General features: G+C 34.8%; 1 protein-coding gene and 1 non-coding gene across 2 annotated transcripts in view; both read left to right on the top strand.

Moving 5' to 3' along the window:
- The first annotated feature begins 2398 nt into the window (after positions 1-2398).
- Trnan-guu (transfer RNA asparagine (anticodon GUU)) lies at positions 2399-2472 on the top strand. Its single transcript has one exon. It is a non-coding gene; the product is annotated as a tRNA-Asn (tRNA).
- Positions 2473-4326: 1854 nt separating this feature from the next.
- LOC112055778 (uncharacterized) overlaps positions 4327-24083 on the top strand; it is a 52170-nt gene continuing 32413 nt past the window's right edge. The window contains exon 1 of the mRNA XM_024095982.2: positions 4327-4483. Coding sequence (XP_023951750.2) covers positions 4425-4483 — 59 coding nt within the window. The 5' untranslated portion in view covers positions 4327-4424. The remainder of the gene's footprint in view (positions 4484-24083) is intronic.

Here is a 24083-nt window from a genome sequence, read left to right as displayed (position 1 = left end):
GGAAAGCTGCGTTATCAACGCGCAGCATAGGGTATATTTTATTCCCGTATTCCCATAGGTACGGGAAAACCGCAAAGTGTCTGCTAGTATTAAGAGTGTGCAGTATGTAATTTGGTGGTTACAAATGGTTCTGGATCTCAGATTCTGGAAAAGTTAGGAGCCTGATATTTGGGTAAATGATATTTTAAAGTGTTAGCTTCGTTATGACTATACAAAATACACAATTTGTAAAACTTTTCTCGATAGTTTATTTTTTTGAAAAATACACGTTTTGCTCACATTTTGCTTTTAATCTCAGGAAAAGCAAACTTATTTTCTTAAATTTTTGTTTTGTATAGAAAATTAGGTATATATCTTGAACATGGCCATTTTGCTTTTCGTTATGTTGTTCAATTTACTTGCAATTAGGTAAAATGGTTTTGGCGCTCACGTCATAAAATTTGCGTCGCGCGTCAATCGCTCCGTGCTTTTCACTCACGTGAAAGTCATAATTCGGCGTCTCGTTCGCGCTTCGAATTTTATCCATATCGTACCGACGCGTTGCGCGCTCTTGACTTCCGTTTGTACTTTATTTGTAGAGCGTATGACGGGTTCGCTGAAGACATGAGAGACGCCTTTCTCCTCCTCGCTAGGAGTCGCTACTTCTACCCGCAACTGAACCACATCGTATCAGAAGATATCGCTAAGAAGGTATGTAAAAGAAAACGAACATACAAGCATATACAGAGTGCTCGGGAGGATTACCCATAAATGCAAGAATAGATAAAGGCGTGTGTTACATGGTTAGTCGGAATTGTTTGAATTACTTTGTATGAATACATAAAAAGTTTTTATTTTTTAGTTAAAAAAAATGTTAGTTCAGTTCGGCTCCGTCAATACCTTGAAGTTATGCACCCTGTATTTAACTCACGATCTTGGCTTGGGTACTAGGGTTGCCAACGTTTTTTTCAGATTTTACATGAATATCAGTTGATTTTTAATTTTTTGTAAATCAAAAGCAATTAATTTGTTTTTCTAATTTGTTGGTTTGATGTTTAGAACTCAATAAGATAGATAAGTTCGGATAGGCAATTATCATAAAGTTTTAAACTGAACATTTTTTTTGTTGTTTTGTTCAAAATAAATTTTTGCGTACTATTACGATTGGTCTTCGGGCAGACCAACCTTGCGTGTTTTGGTATAAATGAAACCACTGAGCGTACACGGTTGTGTATTATATTATAATGGCATAAATATTTACAATACTTAATATCTTATATTACTAAATGATTCTATACAATTAACAAGATTAATTTACGTCATAATAGAATGTGCTTACAAGTATTGGACGTGTTATTTTCTAGGCCGTAGACGCGGAACATAAAATGATATATAAACACTTATTCTATACATGTAGTATACATTGGTTTGCTTACTTGATTTAATTATATTAATTATTTATACCTCATGTTTATATGGACTCTAGCCACACGTACTATATATTTCTTTAACAGTATGTAGTAGGTACCCTGACCCGAAAATTAGTGCCAATACTATATTTTACAGTACTGTTGGCAACCCTAGGGCCGCCCGGACTGTCGGAGACCCTTAGACTTTAGAGAGTCGTTCCATCCTCTTTTTCTCTTTAACCTTTGGGCCTCATCAGGCGATGCTTCTCGCCATAACGACGGCCTCCGTGGCGCAGTGGTATGCGCGGTGGATTTACAAGACGGAGGTCCTGGGTTCGATCCCCGGCTGGGCAGATTGAGATTTTATTAATTTGTCCAGGTCTGGCCGGTGGGAGGCTTCGGCCGTGGCTAGTTACCACCCTACCGGCGAAGACGTACCAAGACGCCAAGCTATTTAGCGTTCCGGTACGATGCCGTGTAGAAACCGAAAGGGGTGTGGATTTTCATCCTCCTCCTAACAAGTTAGCCCGCTTCCATCTTAGACTGCATCATCACTTACCATCAGGTGAGATTGTAGTCAAGGGCTAACTTGTAAAGAATAATAAAAAATGACGCCGCTGCGGTCACATAAGGAACCTTTAATCAAATAGAAAAACAAATCTTGAAATTTTAAACTACACAATTACTACAGTGTGCGCCAAACTTTAAGTCCACTGAATACGGGGCATATGGTAGCGCATTGCGCAGTGTCAACACATAATGATAATTATTATCTATTGTTTTCTATTTTGTTAAATTGAAAAACACCTCATTAGTTATTTGATAAAACTACAGCGAAATACAAAATATCATAAAATGTTATGTTAACAATTATATTCTAATTATCAATAATTATAATTAATTGTTCTCCATAATATAATTCTTATTAAAATATTTACTTAATCAATAAGTATAGTGTACTATAATGTACTATAGTGAAGCGGTTAGTAATTTCGCGCGGTCACCCATCCGCCTCCGTGGCGCAATTGGCTAGCGCGTTCGGCTGTTAACCGAAAGGTTGGTGGTTCGAGCCCACCCGGGGGCGTGAATTTTTTTTTAATAAAAAAAACATTTTTTTGTATAATTTTTATAGTCGATTAGGATTATAAAGAAGGAAGGACTGGTATTATATGTTAGCACGTCCGCGATTTCTCGATATGAAAAATTTTATAAAATCTATAAAAATCACTGTCAAAATAATTTTTTGTGTTATTTTTTCATATTTCATTATATTTAACTGGATAAAGATAATAAATAATAGATGATAGGCGTCCATAGATCCGCATTGTAGTAACTCGAATGTATCGGGCGCATCGCATCAAAAGAATTGTAGTATAGAAAATTTTATATAGAAAGTATTAAAAATCCATTTGATGCCATGCCGAATTAGAAACGACCTTCACCCATCTGTTTCTCGCATGAAAAGAGTTCTAAAATAAAATATAGATTTTTACTAAAAAAAATATTGCGAGTAGGACGTCTTAAAATTAATAATAGTTTATAAACTTGTGCTCGTAGTACATTGAATCGTAGTTCAAATCTTAGTTACTAACTGAATTTGATGAGCATATCCTCTTTGTATTTGAATCCCTCGCTATGCTCGGGATTATTATTTCATGCCGTCGTTTTACGCTGGGTATACCTAACATTGTACTATAATAATAATTTATTTACTTCATGTTATACCCCATTTAAAATATACATAAATAAGTACAGATAATAATTAAATATAACAATTAAATAATAAATCTATAGACATTTCTGAGAGCAAACATATTTTTTTTATATGTAATCTGTGACGATCGCATTATTTCGTTTCAGGCGGCTGTAGTAGTCCAGCAGTCTGCCAAGCAGGTCTCGAGCGTCAAAATTGTGCAGTTTGAAATAATAGAGGCAAGTTATCCTACTGCTTGTACGGATTGACACCTGGCTCGAATGATGTTTATAGTTTGTTTGCATGGATTTGTTTAGTAGTCAGGTGACAAGTTAATGCGCACGGGTTATAGGTTTTAGTGCGTATCCTTGATTACGCGCCATGATATATTCGTACGTCGTGAATAGAAAACGACAATAGGGATTATTAAATCAAAGTATAATTTCGTTATTTCTTTACATAATACTAATAATTTAATATTTAATCATTATTAATATTGCAATAGCCGTGCTAGCCCAGTGGATATGACCTCTGCCTCCGATTCCGGAGGGTGTGGGTTCGAATCCGGTCCGGGGCATGCACCTCCAACTTTTCAGTTGTGTGCATTTTAAGAAAAATTTATATCACGTGTCTCAATCGGTGACGGAAAACATCGTGAGGAAACCTGCATACCAGAGAATTTCTTAATTCTCTGCGTGTGTGAAGTCTGCCAATCCGCATTGGGCCAGCGTGGTGGACTAATGGCCTAACCCCTCTCATTCTGAGAGGAGACTCGAGCTCAGCAGTGAGCCGTATATGGGTTGATAACGACGACGAATATTGCAATATCCACAATAACTTGATAGGTGTTAATAACTTGACAGTTGAACAAAGAATGAAGTCCACTATGCCAGAGATTTTGCCGCCATATTGGCGGAAGTCATTGTTCCACCATACCCATTACATTCATTTAATAAAAATAGGTAAACATTAATGATATTGATATTAAATCTATAACGATTGCTAGCCAATAGCTAACAGGATGGTGACAGTTTTTCAAATTGTATACAAATTAAGAGTATGCTAATAATTTTAAATTAGAATAGTAAAAGCCGTGATAGCCCAGTCGATATGACCTCTGCCTCCGATTTCGGCCTGCGTGGTAGAATATTGAGCCTCTCATTCTGAGAGGAGACTCAAGCTCAGCAATGAGCCGAATATGGGTTGAAGTGATGATGATGAACTAAATAATATTTCTCCAGACTGAATATCCAGCGTACGCGCATTTGGGAATAGACAGAGGCGGTCAGACCATCACGGAGACGAAGAAAGCTTGGCTGGATCTGCTGAAACGGCTCATCGTAATGATGCAGCTCAGAGCCAGCTTCCTGATGCTGGAGGTGGCTAACAAGAATGCGACAAAGTAAGTGGTTTTCATTGATTTGCTTATAGTAGAAATTGGAAGATTCGAATTAGAAATGCCCTTCAACTATCTGTTTATTGGATGAACAAACTATCATTAACAATAATAGCTTAGGCATGAGCGATGCAGTTTTGTTCGTGATATGTTTAGTTTTGGGTTGTAGTTTTTACTCATTATAATATATACTTCAATATATTCTTTTTCATACTATTTTTTATATAAAACACAGATTTTTCAAAAATTAAACAGATTGAATTATTTAATTTAACATTTTAAGTTAAAACGAATTAAAGGTCGTTTCTCGTTAAACGTTTACTTGTCTGTTTGTGGAATAAAATGTGTTTTACTTAAATAAAATTTAGTATGTTTAGAATTATCCTGACCAACCTATAAAAAATAATAGTTAACAATGGTTAATAATGATCGTGTGGATAGCAACTTTTTAGATAAATTCGCAAAGACTTCCAATAAACAGATGGGTAAACTTCAGATCACAGGACACTATAGTCACAAGATGCGACGATAATGTATAAGTATCAACTTAAGATCTAATTTCACGCCAATGATGTCAATAGTTAATTTAAAAGACGAATATATGCGCTGGCCCTAACATTTATTAAAATCATGCGACTTATAAACGTGTAAATGCCCCATATGGATGCCCTATAGCAGAGAGTAGGTAACAAGATTTCATTCATTCGTATTAGATTTCGATATAACAATATCTCGAGTTAATTGAAGCATCCTTGGGGTATTTTGGATTGCGTCCAAACATATTAATTCGCGATATGCTACGAAAGTTTTGATTAGCCGAGCAATATTATTGTGATATCGACCATTCTTAGGCACCTTGCACACTAAGTGGCCACGACTACGACGTGGCTGTGGCTAAGTTTGTGGTCACGACCATTCGTCGTAAATCCGCCATTTTTTTAACTTAACCGTTTTAGGACGTTTAGGTAAGTGACGTTGCGGCCACTGTAATGATATTTTTCCAACTTAATAGGAGACTGACTTTTGAATTCTGGTTTAAGATCTTTATTTTCTCAAAAAAATTACATTAAATTCGCTTATATGAGAAATACAATTAACTCACTAAGGTGTACGTGTGTACATACTAATTAGACTTAAATCCTACATATAAAAAATCCAAATAAATAATTGCTAAAAAAAAATGCGGGTAGATTTTAAATTACATGTTTTCATGAATTCATCTCTATCTTTAGTATCGTGATATCGATAGAGGCCGAGAGTCTGGCAAATGAAAGAGAATAATGAGTTTTTTTATAATATATTCTGACATAAGTACACGCATAATAAAATTATGCATGTGCTTATGGCAGGTTAAGATAATATTGTTATTTTAACAGAAGGACTTGGGGATATCGATTTAGATAATACTATATGTAATAGGGCTCAACATTTGGAGTACTTTTTAACTCATGAATAGGAATATTGAATTTTAAATATATTACAAGTGTCAAATCTGCTATTCGCGTTACACCTCAGGGACACCACACTCTGAATTTTTAAATTTGCCCACTTTCACATTGTCATGTTTCATTTGCCAGATTCTAGCGACGAATTGAAGACTCGCACTGTCGAGCTACAAAAACATCGATATAGAATAAAGCTTCAGTGGTCGCAACGACCAGTGGATTAAAGCATGGCGCTTAGCTCTCTCTTATCTTGAATAACGCTGTGGTCGTGGTCGTGGTCGATCAATGTGCGAGGTCCCTTAACAGATTCCAAGTAGAGTGTTCAATCCGTCGCGTTTGTTATATCTTAGTAGGTAATATTGCGAGTTCTTCCGCGCTGGCTTACTCGCGTATATCCCATTCCTGTGGAGATATCGGGATGAAAAGTAGCCTATGGGCTGTTCGAGACTATAATTTACTAACAAAATCTCTCGGTTTTACCCGCGTATTTCCCATTTTCGTGGAAATATAGCTTATGTTACTCTTTATAAATATTATAGTGTAGATTAATGTGAAGATATCGAGATGAAAAGTTACCTGAGGTATATGATATACAGTAGGGTTGTTTCAGACTATAACTAGGCAAAATTTTATCCAGATTCGTTAAGCTGTTTTGGAGTTACAAATGATTATCTTATAAAAGCGAGTTAATAAACCTACTCTCTATCTCTTTGTCGCCGATAGCTTTCTTACGATTGGTTGCTAGTGTAACTGTCCACTAGCCAACAGAGTATGTCCAAGCGAAGCTTAACCGGGTCCGCCGCTATTTATACGGAGGTAGAGTGCGCGCAAGATAAGTCTGCGCGCGACTGGCGGCGCAATTATGTTGCCAGCGTTAGTGATCTCTTTTACCCGCCAAGAGAAAGATAGAGATAGATGACAAGATGGCAGACATAGTTCAGATTTTGGCCACGCGCAAACTTATCGTGCGCGCACTCTACAATAATTGTTTTCTTAATGGATCGGCTAAATTCTATTGTTTTTTTTAAATTGACTCAAGTCTGGTGATCATGTGGAAGGCTTTGAACGCATTTCCACAAAGTTTAATTAATGGTTATTTTTCTCCTATATCAATACACTAGCTGGCGTCCCGCGTACGTCCTCCGTACGTAATACGGGAGTAATATATAACTTAAAGCCTTCCTCGATAAATGGGCTATCTAACACTGAAAGAATTTTTTAAACCCAGTAGTTCCTGAGATTAGTGCGTTCAACCAAACAAACAAACTCTTCAGCTTTATAATATTAGTATAGATGCGTAGAAATTATTTATATATTCGTGTTATACTACACGAAAATATAAATAATTTGTAATATAATATAATAATAATAATATAATAATAAAATAAATACAGGTCTGTATCATCGCCAATTTGTCGGTTTGTTTGTCGTGGTTTATAATCATATGCCTAGAAAGAAAGTTGGCCGATCCCCCACCAGGTGGACTGACGACATCAAGCGAGTCACAGGGATTCGCTGGATGCAGGTGGCTCAGGATCGTGATGTTTGGAAGTCCCTACAAAAGGTCTATGTCCTGCAGTGGACGTCCATCGGCTGATATGATGATAATGGATCGTGTGCATATTTTTTCATCGTGTATTTATTTTATTATAATGTTTAAAGTTTGTAGTTAGTGATGCCCTTCAAAATAGCTGTCGATCGCCTCACCCTTCCGTCTCTTAAAGGACTAGACAACTCTTTTTTTTTTCATTTAGGTTTTCTATTGAACTTTTTTATTTCCTTCGTAAGAGGCGACCGAGCTTCGTTCAGTGTTTTTTTTAAGATTATGATAATGTTATGAAATGTTATTGTCTTTTTGGTACTTCGTTTTAAGGTTTTTAACATATTTCTAAAAGTCCTTTTATGCTGACGGCTCCAGATCGTGGTATTTGAAAGCCCATACAAAGTCTATGTCCAGCAGTGGGAGTTCATCGGCTGATAATAATGTTGATGACAATGATGACTAATAGTTTGATATAGCAGTTTTAAAATAACTAAGTTTTACGAGATGGTGTTACCTTATTGTTTTGAAAATACCTTTTATTATTTCTTTGCCGCGGTTTTTAAAAAAGTTATCTAAGCAAAAAAAATGGCAGCTGCTCCTCGAATCCTTTTTAGAAGATTTAGTGAATTTATCCTATCAATTGTGCAATTAAAAAATCTGTACTTGTTTCTTGGTTATTAATATTATCCAAATCAATATTCATATTGCGGTTAACACTATTGTAAGTCCTAAAACTTCTTTTCAATTACGTAATTAATTCGTATTCTAATAATAGTTAAATTATTGTTAGTAAGCCATGAAGTAAGTAAGTGAGTCTTCGTGCTTATTCGTCTCTATTTCAATTATTTTTGTTGTCATTTGCTTTTATGACTGTTGCTGTGTCGTCGGCGTAGTCAACGATTTATGAAATTATTTATAGAAACGGGTAAATCATTATACAATTTAAAAATACTAGTAGTATACAAGAGAAGCATCAGTGGTCCAAGTATACTCCCTTGTGAAACGCTGCAAGGTTTAAGGTTAAACTTAATTTTTTTATGTGTTTGCCCAAAAACCTAGTTTCTACAGCTTATTGTTAGGTACTTAATTGTTACATTTTTGGCTTACCTTCAGTTAACTGTAATGTTAAACCGGATTTCTGGAATAACCATGCGACTCGAAAATATGGAGCGAAAGCCTGTGTAGCCAGATCTCGTTTTAGGAGTCTGAAAGATCGACAGTGCATAGTGCAATTGGTAAATCCTAAGCCTCCTTGGTATAAGTAAATTAACAAAATATTTTTTTTTATAAATAGTTAATAAAATAAAATAAATAACTATTTATGTAAGACAACTATTAATTTGGATATATATTAAAACTGTTAAAGTAGCGCAGCAACAGCTTTTCATTTAAAGATTGAACCATATTCAAAAAATTATGTCTATTCTAAATACTTTGTAGTGAGAATATTGTTGAATGAAATATGGAACGTCCTTATAAGAGAAGAAGGGTGGGAAACTCATTAAAAAGTTCCTAGAAATTTAAAAATAGAAACATTTGTTGGCAGGAAAATGAATGTCATTAAAAAAATTGTGATACCAAGAACAAACGTTACTATTCGATATATTTATTCGGAGCTAGAGGAAATCGATAGAGAAGAATTCCATAGATTGAAAAAAGTAAAACAAAAAAAGAAAAGAGATCGTGAACTGAAAGAGAAGAAAGAAACAAAACCCATTACAGACGAGAGTTGTAATATTTGTAAAATTCCTCCTGAAATCAATGACAAAATAAAACCAAATCTTACAACATCCTCAGTAATTCATTATTCATCTACAGGAAATTTAAGCTGTGAAGCTCATAGACTAGACAATTTGAAATATCTTTTAAATGAACTCAATGTTTATGGCAAGAAACTTCTCCAAATTGGAATTCCTAATGTTGATAAAAGTGATTTACTGAATATGTGTGACAAAATTAAACTAAAAATAGATGAGTTTTTTAAAGAAGATGAACCATCTTGCCCTATAATTAATATTAATTTACAACAACAGTTAACCGTCATAAATACCCACTTGAATGCAGTTGTTTATTTAATAAAAGGATTTCAGCCCGAAGTAACTCTGTCTGCTAGTGTCGAAAAATTTATTATTGAATGTCAAAATGTGACAGAAAAAATTGATACATATAAAGAAATCTCTTCAAGCATGCAAGAGTATAGAGATGAATATGAACTAGAAGAACTTAAAAAAGTTATAAAGGAAGCAAAAAAAACTGTTTTGGACTTGCAAAATCAGAGTATATCATCCCAACACCTAGACGAGTTCCTTAAATCTTGTGATGCTACGCACTCAAAACTTGATAAAAGTACAAAACTAAAAGGTATCATTTCCTGTAGTAAAGCTAAATTATTTAAAGAACGACAGACTAGTGATACTAATAATAACAGCTTAAAATATAAATTAGATCACTTGAAATGCCATTTACGTAAAGTCATAGAGATTATAAAAGAATGTAAGTCAGATTTAAAAGAAATATTTAACGTACAAAGTTTTATCCGATTATGTCAAGATGTTAATGACAAACTAAATTTTCATAATGAAAGCGAATTTAAAGCAAATGAAGAAACAGAAGTGTTAAATATGAACGAACTAATTACAGATGTGATAAACACGATTAAAGATTCTAAGGCATTAGGTATTTTATCAGCCAGTGTCGATCAGTTTCTGGAATCTTGTGATGATATAAAACAGAAAATAAATATCTGGACACAATCTTCCAATAATCAAGAAGAAACTATAACTACCTGTAAAGATAAAAACGTTTCAGAATCATCTATACACAAAATTGATTTGGGTCCTGATTTAAAACATTTAGAACAAACTGACGAAACCAAAAGTTTAAGTAAGGAGGATAACAATAAAGGTATTACTTTTAGAGAAAGCGTTGAAAATGTCATAAAAGAATTTAAAAAAATAAAACATGAAATTGAATCTAAAAGAAAACAGCTACCAAACGCTAAGTTAAACATAGCTGATAAAACCGGACATGTATCGAATAAAAGTGAAACTCCTTGTACATCACAAGTAGCTTCTTTGAACGAATGCAAAGAGTCATGTAAGATGACAAGTGATTTGAATGTAATTTTATCACCAAATAAATTTGAAGACAAACCTCCTTGTAAACCATGCGCCAGTTCATTGAAGTCCAAAACGCGTTCAAATTTAGCATATAAACAACGAGAGACGAATAAAAGAACGAAGAGAGACGAAGAAAAATTGATTACATCTGAGCCATCATCTAGTTGTGATTTATGTAAGCTTATTATTAAAGAAAACCTAAAAAGCGAATGGACAAAAACACGTTCAGCCAACGAACGCGATATAAACATAGAAATAGCAAGTAGAAGCAGTTCAGAAAGAGAAAGTATAAGATCTTCAGAAAAACAAAGTAGAATAGGCTACGATCAAGCCAGCACTTCTACATACAGTTCTAATGTAACAGATACTTTTAAATTTTATGAAATGCAAGAAAAGAAAAAGGTGAATTTGACAATAACAGAGAACAGTGATGGTGACGTACGGGAAGAAAAAGGTACTATAACTTTAAGCAAAGTAAAACGTGATTCCACTCCCAACTCTAAAAATAATAATGATACGAATGATAGGGATTCAGAGGAAGGTAGCACGAAACATGTCAATATATGCACATTGCCCGGCTACATTAATTATGGATATGCTCATCCTGTAAGAATTACCCAATCCGATTTTGGGGTTCGAAATCCTTATATGACCGAATCTTGGTTAAGAGAATATGTTTCACTTGATAACATTTTTTTCTTTTGAGATCCAGTAAATTTTCTTTAAGCCTGATAGTATAATAATAATAATTAAAATATTTATTTAATCTTAAATTATTAAAAGACTTTTAAACCACAAATAAAGTACATATTTATTTACAAAATTCCGAGAAAATAACATTTGAAACATGATTGATTAAGATATAAAGATATGATATATTAAAAATCAAAGTTTTACATAATTGAATACCAAAAGAAATGGAAGGGTGGTAATCAACAGCTACCATTTTATATAGTGTCAATGTTAAGTCAAGAATTTGTGTCCACAGGAAATGGAATGTTTTATCAAAATTAGTAGTTCCAAGAATTCATCTTAGCACTCGATACATTCAATCTGAATTAGAAGAAATTGAGAGAGAAGATAATTTTAGATTAAAAAGATTTAAGGAATTAAAAACTAAAAGAAATAAAAAGAGGGAGGTGCCTGTTAATGAGAAAAAGATAATCACATGTCATGATTTCGAAACAGGGGACTGTTTAAAGTGTCCAGGAGCAGATGTTGGTAAGTATGAACTTAAGAATATCCAAATGGAGGTTCTTGAAACAGTTAGAACCTCTAATGTCTTTTAATGAAAACGTTGAAGACTTACTTGATAGTCAAAATATTAACCTTAGTATTCGATATATATTCTTAGCGTGTAACATTACCGCAATATTAAAACTAAAAATAATATAAATTATTGTAATTGTCTTATTAAAGTAATATAAAACATGACTATGTATTTGCAGTATATAAAAAGCCGGTTAGTGCTCTTTGTAGCTGTGAAACTATTAAAAGTGAACAATCTACAATACTAAGCAATAAATCACAGAAAGTAATCGAAGAAGTCGACAAAAGTTGTAGTTGCGAAAGCAATGTAAAACATAAGACTGATCCCTTGCCAAAACATGAGAATATAGAACCTACATGTTGTAATAAACCTTTGACAGGTCCAGATATTGCAGAAACTGTGTGTAGTTGTTACCAAACGAAAAACGAAGATAAGAATCCGGAATCAAGAACACTATTTTTAAAAGTTTTGCCTTTGGAACAATCAAACGTTGAAAAACCTGATTGCAATGGTCGCCTGTTAGGCAATAATATTGTAAAACCTGTTTGCGGATGTAATCCACTATCAAAATCACAAAAAAAATCGGAATCTTGTGGTTCCAAACATCAGAAAAACTCCCAAATTGTTTTATCTGAGTGTAGTTGTGAAGCTTTAGAAAAACGTGTAGGTTTAATTTGTAGATACAACTTATTGAAAAAACTTCTGCATGAAACTATTAATTCTTATGATTCCTTACGAATACGTCATATTGGAAAATCAGTTTGTAGCTGTGATATAGTAAATAAATATGTGGAAGAAAAAGTACCCAAATATTTTACTAATGGGGAAGTTCATACCAGACACGAAAGCAATATAACAACTAAAGCTATTGAAGAAAATAAAGATAAAACTTGTATTTGTCAAGCATCTAAGGTAAAAACTGAAGGATCCTGTAACAGCAAAATGACACAGACTGTAGAAATAGACTCTAAAAATAGTAATAGCACACAAAGATTTATATCTCACCAACCTTCTATTGTAAGAAATGATAATGTTACTAGAGGAAATGAGTGGATATTTTCTAAATCTAAACCAAGAATTAAAGGCATTCGTAGTAACTCATTATCAAAAACCAAAGATAATAAGGAAAATAGAACATATTGCGGAGAACACAGTACAAGAATCACAAAGTCTGAACAAATAAAACATTTGGAACCAGTAAATGGAAATAAATCTGATAAATCGATAAGCCCTAAGGTAATAAAATCACAAAGTAAAGTATCTTTTAAAGAGAAAGGCATACAAACTGGATCTAAAAAAGATTTTATAAGCAAAAATTTTAATTGTTCAGTCCTATCTAAACAAAAGAGTTCAGAAAATGTAAGAAAACTTAAAAGAACTTTTAAAGAAACTATCACTATTTTGAAAAAACCGGATAAGGATGGAAATCTATGTGAAGAACATAGAGTTAAAACAGTAAGCACTGAAAAAAAAAATATCGTTAATCCTATTTGTTGTAAAAAAAGTTTAAAAGATATATCAAAACCAACCAGTACCTCGTCTAAAAGTGCAAATGATTCAATTATAAACGAATCCAGTATTTCAACAACAGTATCCCAACCGCTTTCAATCACTTCTACTGATATAAGTCAACCTGTGACTGAAAATGAATCACTAATTCAGGAAGTAAACTTAAATTATGGAGATATATCTTCAAAATGTTCTAATAATAGTGTAGGAAACTGTACGAGCCACGTCGAAAGTTGTGAGAGAATTAAATCTGCTTGTAGTAGCTACACTAATTATGTTAAAAATAGTGAAATATCACAGGTTAAGCCTGGTAGTAATAGCAGCAAAATTAAAATCGTTTCAAAGCCCGATAATCAAAACAATAACAATGAAAACAATGTGACTCTTACGCCAAGCACTTTTAATATAATTAAGCTACTTTTACTTGGTATGACTAATTCAGAAGCATCTAACAAACAATGTGGCATGAAAAAAGATCTAAGTACAACAACAAAAAAGCATAGTTGTAATTCAAATGCTGATACCTCTAAATATATGTGCTCATGTTCATTAAAAAATAAAAAACCAGAAGCATCTCGTAGTGAAGACAATAAAAACAATTTTATCTTAAAACCGCTAAATTGCAAATGTAACTACCAAAAGGAGATACTTCAAATACCTGCACAAAAATATCCTAGTTGTTCTTGTGATAATACTACCACCCATAGAACTGAGTTTAAATCCAATCTTTGCTACAATAAGTCCCAAAGTTTACCAATTATGAAAAACAAAAAGTGTTTATGCGCAAAAAACGTCAGAGAAGAGCAGCCTCTTTCTCCAAAAACGAGTTTATTAAAATCTCATGGATGTGAGGGTCAGAAAAAGAAAACATGCGCAACATGCATGCAAGATGTATATGAATCAAAAGTAAAAAAAGAAGACCAACTTAAGTGTTCATGTGACAAGGCAGCAGCAGATGCCGGCCAATATCTCTCAAAAAATAAACAATATCAAAAAGGCATTACATCTTGCACACAGAATAGTAAATCTCTTAACCTATGCCATGAAAAATGTTCTTGTAAAACTTTCAAAAATATGAATTTTACTACCTCAGAATGTAGCGTGCCGCCAGATGGAAATAATTCTTTGTATCAAAAGTTACTTAGATTTTATGATACCTCTCAAATTTTTACTAATAAGTCTTGTAAGTGTTCATCACAAAATAAACCTAAAAGCTCTTGCAACTCTGAGTCACATCAATCAATATGTGATAAACCTATAGCTAAAGTAGATGCGACAACTTCTACGCGTAGATCTGATAAGTACGATGTGAGGCCATTAGGCTTGTTGATGAATACGAAAAAACGTGCATGCAAATCTGATACTGAAATAATTAAAACATATAAAAAACCTGTAAGTAAATGTTGTTCTTTCAACGTCAATGATAAGTAAGAATCATTTCAAATTTTAAAATACGGGATACGTTTAGTGCTGAAAAGACATTTCATGAATTTCAAAGTTACAGGATAAGGAATAAGTATTTTAAAATGTATAAATATATTTTTGAAGCTTGTGAAAAAATTTTGCGTATTCGTCGTAAGCAAAATATTTAGGATTTGCAGAAAAAGTGATAAAATTTGTTACTGTGTACCGCTAAGTGAAAAAATTATAAACAATCAAATTAAATTACACACGCGTTGTATATGCTACCCGTTACAGAATAGGTTTTAATTTTAAGAATAAAGTATTTCTGGAAAAGTTAAAATGGATAAAAAGGGTGTAAATAATTTAGCTAGTACGAACGAAAAAGAAAATAATATTTTGCTAAGAATTATGGATCTGAAGATTTTCCATAAATATTATGGAAAATCTTCAGAAAATGTATCTGCATCTAAAATTGAAGATACGATATCTAAAAAAAATGAAACAGGTAAAAAATCTTTTGCATATAAAAGAGAGGAAAACCTTTCGAAAATAGGAATAAGTAAAAACAAAAGAATAGGAACTTTTGACGAAAATATGATGCAGGCTGACCCTCAAAGTCGTCTCGATGAGGTTTCACTAAAAAATGATGGGTTTTCTTGCGAATATGATAGAGCGCCGAATGACGATGGAGTTAGTTTAGAAAATATTAAAGATTTTATTAACATAGCTTTAGAAATTATACGTATTACACTAGTTGAAGGTGGAAAAGTAGACGAGGACGACAACATTGAATCAGATCAAATGAAAAAGAAAAATAGTAATAAATTATTATTTAACATTTTACAAGATATCGGAGGAGCAGCTGCAGATGTATTGAAGTTAGATAAAAATAATTCAATCGACAATATAGATAGCATTAGGAATACTTCTTCTAAATTAATTACTTTGTGTTCGAGTAATGCAAGTTTACAAAGCGGCGGCTTGTCCACCAATACGTATGTAAATAAATTAAATTCTCATACACCTAAATATTTGAACTCTGGACTAATTGGAGTTTTGAATGTCAAAGATACATCAACAGAAACTGATGAAATATGTTACACTAGTGAGAAATTACTGAACGCGTCCGAACTAAACAACGGCTTAAAGCCAACTTTCAATGTTAAAGATACATCAACTGAAACTGATAAAAATTGTTTCACTAGTGCGAAATTTCAAAATAAACGCTTCAAAGGCATGCTTAAAGCCCTGTAGTACTAATCGTGAACTAAACATCTCTGTTAAATCTGATAATCACGATAATACAGTGCATGAAATTGCTCTTAACCCCAGTACTTTTAGTGTTATAAAAAAGATTTTAATGAATTTGGGTCAACTTAAAAGTTCGGACGTAGGCTGTAATTATGAATTAAATGAAAAGCCAAGTGAAATTAATATAATTAAATTAAACGAAGCGAGGAAAGCAAAATGTATCTGTGCTAAACCTTGTAAATGTTCTGCTGATAATTTGAGTAGAAGTAATAAAATAATACACAACATCAAAGAATCCAAACCGAATTCTGGTAAAATCGAAGTAAATCTCAATTCAAATGACAGCAATTTTAATCATAAATACACTGACCACGTTTTTAAATCTGACGTTGGTACTGAGACGTGTATACATCATAGAGGTAAAGAAATTGCCAATAAATTTGAAAGTAATGACAATTCGAAAAATAAAATAGCCAAGATCGGTGCTTTGGAAAAACATTTAAGATTTTAGTCTTCAGTTAATAACCATGGCACAATATCGCCGAGTATACTTAACGATGGTGATACATCTAAGATATCACGTTTAAATTTAGATCGTCTACCCTCAAAGGTTCCAAGTGATGATTCTATTGATTCTGATGTGATTCTTAAAGTTGACGTCACTACTATGACTCGAAGGAGTGATAAATACGATGTTAGACCACTTCACCAATTGATGCAGACGAGGTATTTGGAGTATTCCTGTCATTCAGAATCTGCGGTAAATAGAAACATAAAAAAGAACAAACTGTTTAAATCTTTAAAAAGTTGCGATTCTCTGCTTGATTTCTATTAAAAATAGATAATAGATATATTTCTATTTTATTGATTGACTGATAATTTCATATTTTTTTTATATTTCCAATTATTATTTTTAATTTCAGAAAGACGTAATCGTTTTTACCACTTCCCCATGAAAATTATTAAAAGATTACTTTTTTTGTATTCTAAATAGTCACATAACATTTTAGTCGCTTAACATGTTGTGTTATTGTTGTATTTATGCCAACCAATGCCAACCTCTGCCAATTTTCAAAAAAATTAATATTTCACAAATTGCTTACATAAAATTTACCAAAACCAATATTTTTTAACTATTTTTGAACAGCGTTCTAAAATAAATAGGTTAGAAAAAAGGCTGGAACTTATTTTGAACTAAACAAGTTAAACATATTTTCTTAGAAAACTTAACCTTAGTCGCAATAATGGGGATGATGACTAGGTTTGAATATGTTGATTTTTATGATACATTCGGGTAAATAAGGACAATGTTAACTACTTTAAACATAAAAAGCAAAGATTGTCTGGATATTTGCAAAATAAATGAGATTATAAAATTTCAAAATCTATTAAAAATCTTTAGATGAAAATTCATACAGTTTTAGCTTCCTTACATTAAATGTGACATATTTTAATATATGAACTATGAACATAAACGCACAATTAACACAAATATTAGTAGTTATGTTTGAGCGCACATACAAATCTAACGATCATTCATTGCCTACGACGTCATTAGTTCGTGCCATTTTGTATGGGGCGTTTTTCAGGGATCCGCGGCAGCGCCTCAAATCTGACCCTTTAAATCCCTGTAGCTCCGAAAGTAATGATCGCAGATACACTGTTCCTTTTACAAAATTACTTTACTATTAGCATACTCTTAATTTATGTACAATTTAAAAAACTGTCATCATCCCTATTTAGTCGCTATAATTATTCTCACAGACTCCATAATTTTTTGTTCTAATTTTAAAATATTAATAAACTTTGTGATATTACAAAACTACTGTAAATATCAAGTTTTTGATTAATAAATGTTACACAAAATTTAGTTTTCGTTTTATTTAATCAGTAGGTAATCATATTAATAATATTAAAAAGAAATGAAAATGTTTTGAATTATGTGGAGAATTTTCTACGGGATAAATGTCCCCCAGTCACCAAACACTTAGATTTGTGGCGACCCCATGGTACCCTTAAAGTTTAATCTTTAAGGGTTCTCGTCTGAAAAAAAAACTTCTCTCTTTAAGTAAGCTTAGCGAATACGAGATATCAGCATTTATGTATGGTCCATAGATGATACCGCGGACCCCCATACATATACTCGCGGATCCCCAGGGGTCCGCGGACCATAGATTGGGAAACGATGGTATACACTAAGCCAGGTATACGCCATCATTGCAACATATATATACGTAGGATGCACCATTCTTTTGCTTGACCCGTACCAGTATACAATATGGTGCCGGCTACGTATCTTGTCTGGTTTGTTACGTATTATACTTATACCGTTTGTTACGTATTTCTCAGTGTAGACGCATCGAAAGTATTGGACGCATCGCATAAAAGGGTTCGTAGTTTTCTTTATATAGAAATTCATACAAGTGCGTCCACTGATCGGCATCGCACGAATCTAATGTAATGCGTAGAGTAATACGATGCGTCCGATACTTACGACGTGGATTTGTGGACGCATATCTTAAAGCGGTACGCCTAATGAAGCGACTAATTTATACTTTAGTTGCAATTTGTATGTGACATTTTGATCGTACGAGTACGCTGCGTTAGAAATAAACCCATTACTATTGCTTTTTATTATTTGCATTCTACGAGGAGCTTGGGAGCATAGGTGTGCACAGGGGCTTTTTACAAGGGTAAGCATTATACGTACAAATTGTACGAAATAGAATATTCCTTTTTTAAACAGGTCCAATGAGTCTTCAAGGTAGATAATGACATGACAATGTCATTAGCTAAAAAAATCTTTAGCCTAACAATCTAAAACGAAGTGCCAAATAGAAATGTACAGTATTTAAAAATATTTCAATAACTTATCCACTAATTACGGTTTCACTTGCGTCAATCGCTGATAAGGTTGATTCGCCGTTATCAGCCCCTATTCGGCTCACTGCTGAGCTCGAGTCTCCTCTCAGAATCAGAAGGGTTAGGCCAATAGTCCACCACGCTTGGGCCTAATGCGGAATGGCAGATTTCACACACGCAACGAATTAAAAAAAATCTCTGATATGCAGGTTTCCTCACGATGTTTTCCTTCACCGTTTGAGACACGTGATATTTAATTTCTTAAAATGTACACAACTGAAAAGTTATAGGTGCATGTCCCGGATCGGATTTGAACCCAAACCCTCCGGGGCTCCGGATCGAAGGCCGAGGTCATATCCATTGGGCTATCGCTGCTGTAATGTTGATTACCATTCAAAATCGGTTCAGTAGTTTCGGAGTTTATTCAAAACAAACAATCAAATCTTACCGCTTTATAATATTAGTTTAGACAAAGAAGTTCAATTGATTTTAATGCATTTAGTCTAAATCTAATGGGATAATTTCACAAATACTATGTCACACGTCTCGTGGGACTTTTTGGACGCGGCACGTCGGGTCGGCGTCTAGACGGCGTCTGATAATATCCGCGAGTGAATAATTGGCGTGACGCTCATACCGCGCGCGCTAATTAGCGGCTAAACGACGCACCGACACCTCTTATTGTGCGGCGATGCTACGTGATCGCACGGGGCTGCCCAATGACAATAATTTAATTCTTTTACCCGTTCAATGTATCATTTTCTTGTTATTGTAGTATTTAAGTATTTTAATATAAATTAGAAACACTATTGTAATTAATTTCGTTATAAATTACGTAATCTAGATAAATGAAGTTTCAATAGCTGCAAGGGAAATTAAGACGGACAAGAAACCTAGAGGACATGGTTAGTTTCGTACCCACCTCAGATCAGGCACGTTGGGTCGGCGTCTAGATGGCATCTGATAATATCCGCGGGTGAATAATTGGCGTGACGCTCGAAGCACGCGCTAATTAGCGGCTAAACGACGCACTGACACTCTTATTGTGTAGCGATGCTACTTGACCGCATGGGGTTGCCCAATGACGATTATTTAATTCTGTTACCCGTTCAATTTATTATTTTCTTGTTACTATAATATAAAATTATATAAAATGTAAATTAAAAATACTATTGTAATTAATTTAGTCACAAATTACGTAATCTAGATAAATGAAGTTTCAATAGCTGCAAGGGAAATGAAGACGGATTAGAAACCGACTAAATATGGTTAGTTTTCTGCTGGACTGTAGTACCCACTTCAGGTCAGACGCGTTACGTCGGCGTTGGCATCTTGACGGCGTCTGATAATATCCGTGAGTGAATAACACTCTTATTGTGCGGCGATGCTACGTGATCGCACGGGGCCGCCCAATGACAGTAATTTAATTCTGTTACCCGTTCTGTTGCGTGAAATGAAGGACCAAGTTCTTTAAACAGGACTAAACTATGGGAACGTGAAATGAGAGTATGAGCTGAGAGGTAGTTGGAAGGCCTTGGAAGTGATTACCTTTTAATCTGGGCGATGTCGTCGAGCCTCTCTTTGCTGGCTGACGACTTCGATGTGCTGAGATCTGTTGATGGCGTCGAATGGTTAACGGCAGAATTTAACGTTCACGACGCTTTATTTACCTACTTTGCACGGAACTGAAGTTAAGGCCACTCAAGTGATTTGCACTTAAATTAGAGGTATTTTGAGGTTTTAAATTAAATTTTTTTGCGGAGATGCGTACACGCGTTAACAATGAACAGAGCAGATAGAGTAGAGAGTAACGGAAGTGTCATGGCGGGCGTTTTGCATTTCCGTCTTGATGGGAGTTTATGGCTCCAGTGTTGCCCGATGTCGCACCTTTGGCGTGTACATCCTGGGGGGGGGGGGGCATGTATCATTTTCTTGTTATTGTCTAATACTAATGTAAATAAGAAATAGGATTTTAATTAATTTAGTTACAAATCACGTAATCTAGATAAATGAAGTTTCAATAGCTAGATTAGTTTTCCGCTGGACTGTTTAGTACTATTGTAGTACCCACTTCAGGTCAGACGCGTTACGTCGGGTCGGCGTCTAGACGGCATCTGATAATATCCGTGAGTGAATAATTGGCGTGACGCTCATACCGCGCGCGCTAATTAGCGGCTAAACGACGCAACGACACGCGCACTGTCTTATTGTTTGGCGATTGGCGATGCTGTGGTCGGGCTGACCAATTGCCGATTTAGTCAATATGATTAAAATTGAAGTTCTGCAATTTCAAATTAACTATGTTTTATCAAGTGCTTATAGTTATTTAAACGATACTCAAATATAACCATCGTCTCATGTCTCACGTCTCATCATGTCTCATGTATCATGTCCAATGTATCATGGGTCATGTCTCATGTAAAGATGAGTATGGCGGCAGCCCTAGGGCGGGCGGCGCTGGCAGACGGCCACGGCGCGTAGTACGCAGACGTGACGTCACGCACGCACACACAGACACTGTGCGTACTAGACATTTTTGTTTACATTTAGAATTGGGTTACGTTTTTCTTCTTCGGCTAAGATGCGGTATTGGATCGGAATTTTATAGGAGTTACACATGTCATTATGGTGATAAGATAAGGCCTGCCCCTCCTTATAGAATAGATATTTTTGGCTGGTGGGAGGCTTCGGCTGTGGCTAGTTACCACCCTACCGGCAAAGACGTACCGTCAAGCGATTTAGCGGTCCGGTACGATGCCGTGTACAAACCGAAAGGGGTGTGGATTTTCATCCTCCTCCTAACAAGTTGCCCGCTTCCATCTTAGACTGCATCATCACTTACCATCAGGTGAGATTGTAGTCAAGGATTAACTTGTAAAGAATAAAAAAAAAAAGATAGGGGTATGAAGCTTAAACTCACCACGCAGACGGGTTGGCTGGCTTTTTGTTATTTTTATTCTTTACAAGTTAGCCCTTGACTACAATCTCATCTGATGGTAAGTGATGATGCAATCTTGGATGGAAGCGGGCAAACTTGTTTGGAGGAGGATGAAGATCCACATCGGTTTCTACAAGAACTATCGTAATGCTACGAGTAAATCGCTTGGCGGTACGCTTTGTCTGTGGTAACTAGCCACGACCGAAGCCTCCCACCAATCAGACCTGGACCGATTAAGTATCAACTAAGTATTTTAATTGTATTACAGCTTTAAATATTGTAATCTTAGTTCGTGAAGAGATGGCTGTTGTAACACAAAATCTTTATAAGAATTTAGCACTATTGCCGTTTCAACATATATACTTAAAGGCACAATTATCTCCCCACTTTAATATACTCTCGTCATATTAAAGAGGGCGGATAATATTGTGCCTCTGAGTATATTTGTATGAAAACTGTTGGTAGCTCATTTATTTATTTGTTTAAAAAATAAGGTAAGTGATGACGCAATCTAAGATGGAAGCGGGCTAACTTGTTAGGAGGAGGATGAAAAAAAACCCTTTCGGTTTCTACACGACATCGTACCGGAAGGCTAAATCGCTTGGCGGTACGTCTTTGTCGGCAGGGTGGTAACTAGCCGCGGCCGAAGACTCCCACCAGCCAGACCTGGACCAGTTAAGAAAACCTCAATCGGTCCAGCCGAGGTTCGAGCCCAGGACCTCCGTCTTGTAAATCCACCACGCATACCACTGCGTCACGGAGGCGGTAAAGTAGTAGTTTTCAGAGATATAGAAGCGATAATCAAACCCTAATGATTCGTAGTGCTAACGGGTCAACCACTTTACCAATATGGGAATTTACAACACAAGTAGGCTATCAGTTGGTTACAAAGTAAACGGGTCCGTGTTTTGAAAGTCCTACTCTAGTACAAGGCGATCCGAGATCGTGGACTTCGGCGGTTAAGGGTGGGACCTCTGTTTTATCATTCATCATCATCATTATCAACCCTCTGCTGAGCTCCAGTCTCCTCTCAGAATGAGAGGGGTTAGGCCCCCCTTTAATAGACCACCACGCTGACCCAATGCGGATTGGCAGACTTCACACAACCAGAAAATTGAGAAAATTGTGTGCAGGTTTCCTCACGATGTTTTAGCTTCACCGTTTGAGACACGTGATATTTAATTTCCTAAAATGCACACAACTGAAAAGTTGGAGGTGCATGTCCCAGACCGGATTCGAATCTACACCCTCGGGAATCGGAAGCAGAGATCACATCCACTGAAACCAAATTGAAGAATAGACTAGCAATAGGAAAATTTGCTAACTTTGACGTATCTTAGTGGACATTTATAGGAAAATTACCAACGGGCTATTACTAATGATTCATAAGTCACGTGATTGCGTATTCACTATTTATTTAATGATGACCTGAATGTGTTTTGTTAACTTTGACTTTACGTAATACGAAAAATATGGTTGTTTTGATTTGTATTGTGGTGTTGATTTGTTAATATTCGTAATTATATTAGATATCATACGTCAAAGTTAGTGAATTGGCCTCCCTCCTAATAGGACAAGATATGTGCTTAGTTCCACCACACTGCTCTAATGTGGGTTGGCGACCTCCTTTATATATAAAATATAGTCCAATATCTTTCGGCTTCTGTCACCACCTTACCACCAAACCAAGAAAAGAAGTTCCAATATTGTTTTGTGTTGGAATAAGCAAAAATACATGTCTATGATACAATACTAGCCAGAAATAAGTATCTATATTGTTTATTTAAACTGTCATCTCTCGGACATTCAAGTGTCATATTATCTGTCATTATCTTCTTTTTCAAGTGATCTGCAATACACTATATTTTACAAATAAATAATAAACGAATGGTCAAGCAGTGCAGTTGTGTTTTCTTTTATCTCGCGACTCCAAATTCTAACATTTTGTTTTACAATATTTGCCAAAAGACTTAAAAATCTTGAAAAATAGTGAAAACGGTTGAAAAAAAACAGTTGTATAAGGGTACGTTTATGGATTCGGTATTTTGGTGCATATACTAATTGGTTGTTTTTTTGTAGTTTTTTAGGAATAGTCTATTGAACTCTCCCTTAACAGTGAACGCAATAATCAAGTCCACAACAAGATCGTTGTCTCTACAGATAACTATTGCCCAGTAACGACCCGCGCCACTCTAACTGTGGACTTAAGCTTGTTCTATGTAAAACTAGGCCTTTACCATGTGTTTGCTTGCGTAGACAATTATG

This window comes from Bicyclus anynana, chromosome 18, assembly GCF_947172395.1.
Source record: "Bicyclus anynana chromosome 18, ilBicAnyn1.1, whole genome shotgun sequence".
NCBI classification, from domain to species: Eukaryota; Metazoa; Arthropoda; class Insecta; order Lepidoptera; family Nymphalidae; genus Bicyclus; species Bicyclus anynana.
Note: the sequence above shows the minus strand (reverse complement) of the source record. Positions and strands in the feature narration are given on the sequence as shown.